The sequence below is a fragment of the Acanthopagrus latus genome, chromosome 6, assembly GCF_904848185.1.
Source record: "Acanthopagrus latus isolate v.2019 chromosome 6, fAcaLat1.1, whole genome shotgun sequence".
Classification (NCBI taxonomy): Eukaryota; Metazoa; Chordata; class Actinopteri; order Spariformes; family Sparidae; genus Acanthopagrus; species Acanthopagrus latus.
Window position 1 is genome coordinate 32,559,847 of NC_051044.1, and position 12,858 is coordinate 32,572,704.

The 12,858-nt window shown below is 43.1% G+C and overlaps 2 protein-coding genes across 2 annotated transcripts; both read left to right on the plus strand.

The window, feature by feature from the left end:
• The first annotated feature begins 726 nt into the window (after positions 1-726).
• Positions 727-6,220, plus strand: LOC119021621 (E3 SUMO-protein ligase ZBED1-like). Its single transcript, XM_037102026.1, has 2 exons — positions 727-1,645; positions 2,041-6,220. The coding sequence occupies exons 1-2, from the start codon at positions 781-783 to the stop codon at positions 2,448-2,450; spliced, it is 1,275 nt and encodes a 424-aa protein (XP_036957921.1). The 5' UTR covers positions 727-780; the 3' UTR covers positions 2,451-6,220.
• Positions 6,221-7,690: 1,470 nt separating this feature from the next.
• Positions 7,691-12,488, plus strand: LOC119021622 (E3 SUMO-protein ligase ZBED1-like). Its single transcript, XM_037102027.1, has 3 exons — positions 7,691-8,282; positions 8,450-8,594; positions 8,720-12,488. Exons 1-3 carry the CDS (start codon positions 7,762-7,764, stop codon positions 9,146-9,148), a joined length of 1,095 nt encoding a protein of 364 aa, XP_036957922.1. The 5' UTR covers positions 7,691-7,761; the 3' UTR covers positions 9,149-12,488.
• The last annotated feature ends 370 nt before the right edge of the window (positions 12,489-12,858 follow it).

Genomic DNA, 12,858 nt, shown 5'->3' on the forward strand with positions numbered 1-12,858 from the left:
TACGTTGGCCGTTGCTGGGTAAACAGGTAAACGCCCCCTTTTGAATCAGTCTGCGCCGTCATTAGCTCAAAGCTAACCCTTCGACGAAGAAGATGGCGAAAAGAAAAAAAAATGAGGAGTATCGTACATTTCAGGACAAGTGGACCGAAGAATTCGCCTTTGTGGAGAGAGAAGGTTCTGCGGTGTGTCTAATTTGCAATGACAAAATTGCATCGATGAAACGGTCGAATGTACAGCGGCACTTCAACACACGCCATGCTACCTTTGCATCAAAATACCCTGCGGGAGAAAGTAGAAAGAAAGCGTGCCAAGAGCTACTGAGCAGGCTGCAAGCTAGCCAGCAGCAACTCCGTGTATGGACCCGACAAGGTGACTATAATTCTGCTAGCTTTGCTGGATCTTTAGCAATAGTGAGGAACGGAAAACCATTCACAGATGGCGAGTATGCTAAAACGTTCATGCTGGATGTAGCCAATGAACTTTTTGATGATCTTCCGAACAAAGACAAGATAATCAAACGGATACAAGACAGGGGTGGGCGATATATATCGTCTGCGATAGGATCGTGATTGTTGTTTTAACGATGTGCAAATTTACATTATCGAGTATTTAAATTAGTTCGCCAAAACCAATGAAACGCACGTCCACACTTCACATTACAGAGCAGCAGCGCTCCATAAAAAACACAGCACGACTCAGCCACGCCCAAGTCCTGTAAGAAAGTCACATGACCTCTCTCGCGAGAAGCCTTGCAACAGGTCAGCAGCGTAGTTGTGGAAAATGCAGGTGGAGGCAGGTACAGTCCCTGACGCAACTTCAGAGGATTTAGTGCCGAGACGTGGGTCTACTTCTCTGGCATGGAAATGGTTTGGTTTCGAAAAGACTGACGTTGGTCAAAACACCGTCATATGCAAAATCTGTCGGAAAGCTATCGCCGTTAAACAAAGCTCCACAACGAATCTCTTTCACCACCTCCGCACCAACCACAGTAAAGAGTATGAAGAATACGAGAAACTTCGAGACTCTGCAGCTCAAGATAAACCAAGTAGGCCAGCTGTTCAGCACACCCAACAAACCCTCGCTGAGTCATTCAGCAGAAAAGTGCCGTATGACAGAAAAAGTCAACGATGGCAAGACATAACCAATGCTATCACCAAATTCATAGCCAAAGAGATGTTGCCGATGCAGTTGGTGGAGGGAAAAAGTTTCATTGAACTTTTGAATGTCCTAGACGCGCGATACACAGTGCCAAGTAGAAAATATTTCAGCGGAACCGCTCTCACCACCCTCTATGATAAAACTCGTAAAGCTGTGATGAGTGAAGTGCAAGAGGTGAAACACTTCGCAACAACAACCGATTTATGGTCTAGCAGAACATCGGAGCCATACCTCTCTCTGACCGTGCATTTCATTGATGAATCGTGGAAACTTCGGAGCTACTGTTTGCAAACGTCCCATTTCCCAGATGCCCACACAGGAGAAATCATTGCCCTTGGTCTGAAAGATGCCCTCGCATCATGGTCGCTGAGTGAACAGGACATGGTCTGCATGACCACCGACAGCGGCGCAAACGTCGTCAGTGCACTCAGAATCAATGACTGGAAAAGGCTACCGTGCTTTGGGCACCGGCTTCATATTGCAATCGGTGAGTTCAAATGTCAATCTTCTTATTTAATGCAGTTAAACAGTCAGGGCTCTAGAGTGCGAGCAATTTGGGCGAGAGTAAATACACGTTAGACTGAGAATATCAGTAATATCCATGATAAAGTGATAATGTGGGCGTCACACAATTGACATCTTTTAAAAAGCACCGTCATTCTCTTTATCCCTCTTCTTGCTCACACACGCACAGCTGCAGCACGCAGTTCAAGAAAATATAATTTGATATTATAAGCTTTGTTATTGGATAGGCTAATATGACAATATATGAAATTAACTGGTATTTCAAATTGCAATGTATGGCAGTATAAGGCCAACATTGCCTACATGGCACTGTTGCTCAGTTCATGGCAATGATGTACCCTTTCAAATTTTTTCCAGAGAGGAGCATGCGTGATGCAAGGATAGACAGAGCCATTGGTGTCTGCAAGAAGGTGGTTGCAGCCTTTTCCAATAGCTGGAATTTGAAAAAAGGACTGGCTGATGCTCAAAATCAGATGAAGCTCCCAGAGCATAAACTCATCACAGAATCACCAACAAGATGGGGCTCAAGACAGCGCATGATAAAGAGGTTTGTTGAACAAGAAAAGGCCATTCGTCATGTGCTAGGTGCTGACAAGAAGCGCAGGCATCTCCTACCAACATGGCAAGATGTTGATGTGCTAGAATCAGTGAGCAAAGCACTTAGTCCCCTGCTGGAGTTTACAGATGCCCTCTCAGGTGAGCAAGTAGTAACCATCTCCTACCTGAAACCGGTACTGTCACTGTTAACTCGGAGGTCCTGGCAGTGAAGTCTGATGATACAGAGCTCACAAAAAAAAAATCAAGGAAACCATTCTGGATTACCTTAACACAAAGTACAGAGATGACAATGTGGATGGCCTTTTAAGTGTAGCATCCACGCTTGACCCGCGGTTTAAGAACCGCTACAATGCCGATGATCAGATGATGATGTCAACAATTTCCTCTGAACTTATGGCTATGGCAACACAGGAAGAGAGCGATTCTCCAGGCCCTTCAACTTCCACAGCTCAAGGTGCCACTGCAGAGGGTGGAGCAGAGGGTGATGATGACACCTGTGAGCCAGCCAAAAAAACAAAGAAGTCTTTCGGCAGTTATTTCAAAAAACAGTGAGAGGGGAGTCACAGGCTACTGGCATAGAAAAGGAGATCAAGAGTTACCTTCTGATACCGGAGGTGGACAGCGATGTCAACCCACTTGCATGGTGGAAAACCCAAGAGATGAACTTCCCTAGGCTGGCAAAGCTAGCAAAAAAGTATCTGTGCGTCCCTGCCTCAAGTAGCCCTTCAGAGAGGGCATTTAGCACAGGTGGAAACATTGTGACGTGTCACCGGGCTTCACTCAAGCCAGACAATGTGGACAGGCTGGTGTTTTTGGCACACAATTTGAAGTGAACTGTTGTCCTAGAATGTTCAAAGTTCTGCAAAGTTTCTGGTGTCTGTCCTTAGCTGTGATAGTATTGACTATTTTTTCTATTTGAGAATTGTGGATTTTTTTCTCCACAATATTGTCATTTGTTTACAAATGTCTATTTAGTTCTATTCCTATTGCATGCAGCACTTTATTACAATTATTCAATATGTCTGCACTGTAGTTCAATTAAGTTCTTTTTTGTTTGAACCTTTTTAGAAAATGTGTGTTTTTTTTTAATACAATCCTGGACAGAACCTTAAGTTTTATGAGCACTTGCTGTCCATTTCTCAGTATTTCTCAAGGATGCGTGGAGGACTTTTTTTTTTTTTTTAACAATTCAATGTTCCTGCTGTAATTCAATTGAGTTATTTTTTATTTGTTTGATAAAGTTTAAAGACAATAAATGTGTTTTTTCTTACACATTTTAATCATTGTAGGTATTGTAATCTTTAACCAGGTATTACTCAGAGAATTCCAATCACATTTTTCAAAATATCGACAAAATATCGTTATCGTTAAATTCTGAAAGAATATCGAGATATTATCTTTTGCCCATATCGCCCACCCCTAATACAAGACATGCCTCTGTCTGCAAGAACTGTTCATGATCGTACCATCACGATGGCAAACCAAGTGGAGGAAACGCAAGTGAAGGACATAAATGCCGCCGTTCTTTTCCTTGGCTTTGGATGAGTCAACAGACGTAAGCCATTTCGCAGTTCAGTGTGATTGCAAGATATGCTGCTGGTGACACACTGCGCGAAGAAAGTCTTGCTGTTCTGCCAATAAAAGGATCCACAAGAGGTGAGGATTTATTCAAGTCTTTCATGGAGTTCGCTCAAGAAAAAAAATCTACCTATGGATAAACTTCTCTCAGTGTGTACTGATGGTGCTCCGTGTATGGTGGGGAAAAACAAAGGATTTTTGGCGCTTCTCCGTGAACATGAAAATAGACCCATCCTAAGTTTCCACTGCATTCTACACCAGGAGGCACTTTGTGCTCAGATGTGTGATGGGCAGCTTGGCGAAGTAATGTCGCTGGTCATTCGTGTGATCAACTTTATTGTTGCTCGAGCCTTAAATGATCGCCAGTTTAAAACACTGCTGGATGAAGTTGGAAATAACTATCACGGTCTGCTTTTGCACAGCAATGTGCGTTGGTTGTCAAGAGGGAAGGTGCTTAGCCGTTTTGCAGCTTGCCTGAACGAAATCCGAACTTTCCTTGAAATGAAAGGCATCGAGCATCCTGAGCTAGCCGAAACCGAGTGGCTCCTCAAGTTTTACTATCTCGTGGATATGACTGAACATCTGAACCAGCTCAACGTGAAAATGCAAGGCATTGGAAATACAGTGTTGTCCCTTCAACAAGCCGTGTTTGCTTTTGAAAACAAGCTGGAGCTCTTCATCATGGATCTTGAAACAGGTCGTTGACTACATTTTGAAAACCTGAGACAATTTAAAGATGCATGCACAGCAAGTTAGCCCACTCAAAACTTTGATCTCCACCAGCTAGCTGGCTTCACATCCAGTCTCCTACAGTCGTTCAAAGCACGCTTTGGAGAATTTCGTGAGCACAGTTGTCTTTTTAAGTTCATCGCCCATCCAAACGAGTGTTCACTGAACACAGGCGACCTGAGTTACATTCCTGGTGTCTCTGTCAGAGATTTCGAAGCAGAAGTGGCTGACCTGAAGGCCTCAGACATGTGGGTGAATAAGTTCAAGTCTCTGAATGAATATTTGGAAAGAATCGGACGACAGAAAGCAGAGTTGGCGAGCAAGCACATGTGGACAGAAATGAAAAAACTTCAACCCGAAGACCAGCTGATTATCAAAACTTGGAACGCGCTTCCTGTCACATACCAAACACTGCAGCGTGTGAGTATTGCTGTATTGACCATGTTTGGATCTACGTATGCATGTGAGCAGTCATTCTCACATCTTAAAAACATCAAGTCCAACCTACGATCACGTTTAACGGATGAAAGCCTCAACGCTTGCATGAAGCTAAACCTCACCAAGTACCAACCAGACTACAAAGCCATCAGGAAATCCATGCAGCACCAGAAGTCACATTAATGGTGAGTATTATAACAACATTATTTAAAAGAATAAATTCAGAGGCTTATTATACCCATTTAGTTGAATTCAGCCTTAAAATACATTATATGGCTCTCACTGAAATAAATTTCCAAATATTTTGCTTTCATGGCTCTCTGAGTCAAAAAGGTTCCCGACCCCTGGGCTATTGGAAGGAATATAGTTGGACATTTTCGCCACTCTCATCTCACCGCCTGTCGGCTGAGAGACATACAGCAAGAGTTGGGCATGAAAACCAAGATGCTACAGCAAGATGTCACAACCAGGTGGAACAGTACTTTTGATATGATGAAAAGTCTACTGGATCAGAAGCGCGCACTGCACGGTGTGTATGGTGCAGATCATGAGCTGCCTGCTTGTTTCTGCGCATATCAGTGGGGCCTCGTTGAAAACATGACCACGCTTCTCAACCCATTTGAACAATTAACGAAGGACATCAGCTCACATTTGGCTACTACTGCGGACGTGATTCCCTCTGTTCTGGCAATGAAACCTGAGCAAGGCAGCAGACACAGACTGTGGGGTCCACACAGCAAAGAACACTCTACTGGAAGCTGGAAGCGCTTTACTACTTGGCAACGATTCTTGACCCTAGGTACAAAGACCGTTATTTTGACACAGTCACCAAGCAGGTGGCTGTAAATATGCTCCAGAAGCAAGTGGATAAAATGACGCATGGCGACAGAGCTACGGAGACACCGGACACAGAAGAACCACAAGACAAGAAGATAAGAAGGGAGTGGATGAATGGCTGTATACAGTTGTGTTCAAAATAATAGCAGTCCAAAATCACTAATTAGATCAATCACTGTTTTTGGTAGAAATCATATTTTTATATGGCAAATAATTTACTAGTAGGTGTAGTAGAGTAACAGAAAACCAACAGACCCATTAGTCATGACATGCATGCTGCTGAGTCTGTGTAATTGAATCAGTAATTGGATGGGGCGTGTTCAAAATAATAGCAGTGTGGAGTTCAATTAGCCCTGCGATGGACTGGCGACCTGTCCAGGGTGTCCCCTGCCTTCGCCCTAAGTCAGCTGGGATAGGCTCCAGCCCCCCCGCGACCCTGCAGAGGATTAAGCGGCGTACATAGAATATGTACAGATGATGGATGGATGGATGGATGGAGTTCAATTAGTGGTGGAGTTCAATTAGTGAGGTCATTCACTCTATGAAAAAAAAGGTGTCAAACAGGTGGCCCTTATTTAAGAACAAAGACAGCACATGTACCAGCTGGTTGTAGAGCATTTCTTTCTGAAAATCGGAGTAAAATGGGTCGTTCCACACATTGTTCAGAAGAACAGCACGCTTTGAGCAAAAGTGATTAGCAAAAAGTTGATTAGAGAAGAGAAAACATACAAAGAAGTGCAGAAAATGATAGGCTGCTCAGCTAAAATGATCTCCAATGCTTTAAGATGGCAACCAAAACCAGAAAGACGTGGAAGACAACGGAAAACCACCGTTCAAATGGACCGAAGAATAGCCAAAATGGCAAAAACTGAGCTAATGATCAGCTCCAGGGTGATCAAAGAAGATCAAAAGTTACCTGTGAGTACCGTAACAGTTAGAAGACGCCTATGTGAAGCCAAGTTATGGGCAAGAAGCTAAGCCTGTGTTCAAAAAATCGATCCACGATTCGATATCGATTCACGGGGAAAAAACGCGTCATCGATCCAAAAACATGTGGATCGATTTTTTTAAATAAGTGTCTGCACTATTTTCTTGAACGCGAAAGGGACTATTTTCTCCAACGCGCAAGGAGCACTATAAGAAGCGCTTCCCGGCAAAACGAAACTTAAGGAAATATCAAGATGGACGAAGCTGCAGATATAAGAACACCGCGGGGAATGAAGTCGGATGTGTGGAAACACTTCGGCTTCAAACGGTATGGGGACAGAGATGAGCTGGACAAAACAAACGCAGTGTGCAAGTTGTGCCAACTAGAAATAAAATATCTGGGCAATACCACCAACCTTAGTGGTGGTATTGCCCAGGCATCACCCCGAGTTAGCTAGTGCTAAATTGTCTGACACGAAACAGACTGCACTTGACGCTGCTTTTGGTGTTAAATTCCCCTCACAGTCTAAGCGTGCTTTGAGCCTTACAGAGTGAGTCGGAATCTTTATTTGTAAAGACCTCCGCCCCTACAGCGTTGTCGAAAACGATGGGTTTCGGCTACTAGTAAAAAGGTTAGAGCCACGCTACGTCTTGCCCAGCCGAAAACACCTAAGCGAGAGAGTCATTCCAGATATGTATGCCAAGTCAAAAGATGCCGTTGCCAACTCGCTGCACTGTGCTGAGAGAGTAGCGTTGACATGCGACTGCTGGACATCTAGAAATGCAATATCATATCTGACGATTACGTGCCATTACATTGACGAACAATGGAGGCTAGCTTCTAGTGTTCTACAGACCAGAGCAGTGGAAACGAGCCACACTGCAAGTAACCTCGCTGACCTGCTCACTGAAGCCATACAGAAATGGGATATATCTGACAAAGACCCCGCAATTGTTACAGATAATGCAGCGAACATCGTGAGAGCAGTGCAATTAACGGGGCATTTTCATATGGGGTGTTTTGCGCATCTCATCAACTTGGCATCGCAAGCAGGTCTAAAAACTCCCGCTGCCGCGCGTCTGCTGGGGCAAGTAAGGCGAATTGTGTCATTTTTTCACCGAAGCCCCACTGCAAGCCACACACTAAAGGAGAAGCAACAACTTCTTCAGTTGCCTCAACACAAGCTCGTGGTGGACGTCACGACCAGATGGAACAGCTCCCTGGATATGATCGAACGCTTCCTTGAGCAGCAGCCTGCCATCTCGGCAGCGCTGCTTTCACCCGAAGTCCGCAGGAGGGAAAGCGACATCTGCACCTTAACGGATACAGACATCACCACCGCAGAGGACATGGTGAAATGCCTCAGCCCAATGAAGACTGCCACACTCGCCATCTCTGAGGAAGCATCTCCAACTATGCCCATGGTTGCACCACTGCAGTTCCAACTTCTGAGACAGATGGCATTGGATGCTGAAGACTCTTCTGTGATCAAGGAGCTCAAAACAGCTGTTCATGACAACTTGAGTTCAAGGTATGTTCATTTAACATTTCAATTTCTTAAGAACTGAGCAGTGTTTGTTTGCATGCCTGTTTCATCTGTATGCATTTACTGTAGGCATAACATGATAGTATATACAATGCATGCATGTATGTTCTATCTATCTATCTATCTAAAGTGATATTTGTCCCTCTGTATAGATATGAAGCTCTGATGGATGCCTTGTGTGTAGCATCATCACTGGATCCGCGTTTTAAGACTCTGCCCTTTCTGTCTGATGAGGCACGTGATGCTGTCTTCCTGAAACTGACCTCTGAAGCTGCTCATCTGAAGCAATCAAATGATGTAAGTTTGCAGATTCTGTTGTGTGTACATTTTTAATATTTAGAAGGAATGTTTGTTTTATTGGGCAAGATAATGCATAATTCCGATTAATTTCTGTTTTGTTTTATAATATTTTTTTGCATCAGGAAACTACACCAGAGCAAGAAGACACCTCCCCAACTGATGCGGCGATGCCTGTACCAACTCAACCAAAGAGGCAAAAACAGTCATCTGCTCTTATGGCTTTACTGGGGTCATCCTACACACCAGAGACTGCACCACAAGGGAAAACTCCCTCTGAAAGGGCTGAGGAAGAGGTCACCATCTACAGGAAAGTACCCTCTATTCATCTCTCTCAAAATCCACTGACATGGTGGCAGGTGCATGCAGAGGAGTTTCCTCTTCTGGCAGGCCTAGCAAAAAGGTATCTTTGTATACCCGGGACCAGTGTCCCATCAGAGAGAGTTTTCTCAACCGCTGGTGACATTGTTAGTGCTCAAAGGAGCTGCCTCACTCCACAGCACGTAGACCAGCTTCTTTTTCTCCAGAAAAATTTCAAAATTCCTGAAGACTAGAACTTTTACCTGTGAAACATAATTTCTTACTTGCAGTGGTTGTGGACCTACTGCTTTTTTTTTTGTTATTTTTATGGTCATTGTTGGTTTGTTCTGGTCTTGTTTTACTCCTGCCAGGAGTATGTTATTCAACCAAGAGTGCCACCAACTGTCATGTTACACTCTGAGGCAGATCAGTTTTTCTGTTCATTTAATCCTGCTATGGGTATGTTATTCGACCAAGAGATGGCCACCCACTGTTATGGTTAGATACACTCTCTGACTTATCAGTCAAGCACAATTCCTTGACTGATGAGCTTTTTTTTTTCTTTGAGGTCAGAAACCCAGCCCTGGGTATGTTATTTGACTAAAAGAGGGCCACCAAATGTCAGTTTTTATTTAGACTTCAAATAAAACCTGGATATGTTTTCATTTCAAAATAAATAACCTTACTTTCAAATTTGAACTCTTGTCTCTCTGTGTGTCCTTCTTACACATACACAGATACAAGCACAAACACACATGGGGCTGTCTTTCAATAGGGTGAGTTTTTATTTAATCCAGCAATATTAATGCAATGAATCGATATCGAATCGAATCGGATCGAATCGTGGATCGAATCGGATCGGGACCTAATGAATCGAAATCGAATCGATCCAGGAAATCTGGATCGATTCCCAGCCCTACAAGAAGCCCCCGCAAAGTCCCATTGTTGAAAAAACGACATGTGCTGAAGAGACTACAATTTGCCAAAGAACACATTGACTGGCCTAAAGAGAAATGGTGCAACATATTGTGGACTGATGAAAGTAAGATTGTTCTTTTTGGGTCTAGGGGCCACAGACAGTTTGTCAGACAACCCTCAAAAACTGAATTCAAGCCACAGAACACTTTCAAGACAATAAAGCATGGTGGCGCAAGCATCATGATATGGGGATATTTCTCTTACTATGGTGGTGGGCCTATTTATCACACACCAGGGATCATGGATCAGTTTGAATACATCAGATTTCTTGAAGAGGTCATGTTGCCTTATGCCGAAGAGGAAATGCCCTTGAAATGGGTGTTTCAACAAGACAACGACCCCAAACACACCAGCAAGCAAGTAGCATCTTGGTTCCAGACCAACAATATTAATGTTATGGAGTGGCCAGCCCAATCCCCGGACCTTAATCCAATAGAAAACTTGCTGTTTCTGAGGCAAAACCAAGAAATGCAGAGGAATTATGGAATGTAGTCCAATCGTCCTGGGCTGGAATACCTGTTCACAGGTGCCAGAAGTTGGTTGACTCCATGCAACACAGATGTAAAGCAGTTCCAGAAACAGTGGTTATACTACAAATATTAGTTCAGTGATTCACAAGAAAGCTAAATCTTCAAGCATTTTTCAATTCATAAAGTAAATGTTTGAGTTTGTAATGAAAAATGCAGACACTGCTATTTTTTTGAACAGCGTAAAATATGATTTTTTCCTCACTTTTGTTAAGTAACAACAATTCATGTTTTGATTCAGAATAGAATGTGCAGTGTTTCCAAAGCATTTGCGTGTATGGAAATAAAATAAAAATAAAATAAGGATTTTGAGCTTTACTCACTTTTTTAAACACACTACTATTATTTTGAACACAACTGTATGTAGTGAAACTACACAAATGTTATCTTATATCCTCAACAATATTTTGTGCCCATATATTTTGATTAATCTAACTTATAGGAAGGGGAGTGAGCTAATAAATAGTACTAAGTACTTCTGTGTTCAAGATGTGAGTCAGACCAGGTTAACACATAGCCTTCTTCTGATTGCTGAAGGGAAATGAAGTAGCCCAAATAATAATTTACTCTCAAAGCACCAACTTTAAATAGGCCTAAAGCAACTTCTACAAAAGCACAAGATTTAAGCCTGGCAGAGACACAATTATAGGCTAATAAATAACATGGGTCAGATCATTTCAGATAGGCTTTTAAAAGAGTGTTCTTGCAACAAATGCCTATAGTGTCAGTTGCCATTACATTGGCCTAGACAACAGGCCTATGCTATGCATCATTAACTAGAGCTACAATGGCTTGTCACAGCTGGACTCCCTGTTATGATGTCATGGTCATTTTTAGTGTTCATAAATTCAATTAGGATTATTAAAAATGGCCAAACTGTGACCTAAATCCTGTTTTGTAATTACACCTCGTCTGTCTAAAACCCTCTAGATCTCTAGACATCTGACCACTTTTCTAACTGCCCCCCCACTAATGGGAAGTATGGCGGGTGTGAAAGGCTAGCCTATTGACAGTATGAATGTTTTTTCTTATCATCTTTTTGTTTTTAATATCACTATATTTTGGGGGCCGGGGGAGTATCAGTGTGTGGGACTGTGCTTGTTACCTGTTGCCTCTTGGTGTCTGATGTTAGTGTTTGTCTTGCACACGGTGCAGAACGCATGATGGGGCAGCCTGGACATGTGGAGGCAAGGACATCTCCCCGATAGCTGTCAAGAAATCTTTGAGGTTTCTGAACCTTTTTTGGAGGCGGTTCTGCTGCCATGGCACGCAAGCCTACAGTTTTATGTGCAGCAGTAATGGATTCGGGGAAACTTGACGGTTTGCCTGCTATTTGCAACACGCACACACACAAAACATCAATGAACGGTAACTTTGACTAGTGGTTAACAACACCGTCGGGTAAACTCAACGTCTTAATTTTACCTTTTCAATGTTGTTTGCATCGGCAGTGACATCAAACAGCTGAAGACAGATCAGTTATCTGGCCAGCCTGGCTTGATTAAGACACTGAATTGAATTGAACGCGCGGAGCATTTGGTAGGACGGATAGGTAGACGAGGGTGTTAAAATGCAGCGCTCTGATTGGCCAAAAACTTTTGACTCCACTTGCACGCAGATTGTTGTGGCTCTGCGGCAGAAGCAATTTCATAGATCTGAACTTGCTTAGAAACTGAAACGGGCGAGCAGCAATTCGTACAAGTGTACTTAAGGGTCAAAATGCGTACCGAGTACGCAAAATGCGTACAAGTTGGCAGGTCTGCCATCGTCCGATTGCCAGACAATGTCTACGAACAAGTGCTCTACACAGACACATTGATCACAGCTCATTATTTCTAACCTCAGCCCATTATGATCCTCACATAATCTATGGAAATGTAAATGATGATTACAGCCATCCACTTGTACACCGGATAGTCACATGATTTGTATCCACTCAGTTAACTATTACAACAAGTGTCCAGTGACCCTGATGACATACAGCCGGCCACATCGTGGTTGACAAGATCCAGCTAAAACAAAAAACGTATTTTCCACAGAGACATCTCAATGTATAAAATGTCACTATATAGGAACTGGCAGACATGACACTCACTCTTTTATACTGTCTCTGGGATCCCTGCCAGATGTCACACATGGTGAAAGAGTCAACCATTTTTGTTCCTGTCCTCATGCAGATCAGATATAAATTTGCATTGACAATCAGTGAGTACAAGAGTGACGACGTTACACTTGGCTAACTGAGAGGAAAATATTCAAACAACAATGAGAACTTAAAACAAGAGATTACTTCCGTCTCCAGCTCCTTTCCTGGGGCCAGGTGCTGCAGTGTTTCAGAGAACACTTTGTATGGCTCCACCTTGGACCAAAGTGTCTCTCGACGGCCACCTGCCCATATGTCCCTGATTACCACAAGGATGAAGATCAGTGACAGTTATTTGTGAAATGCATGATTCATG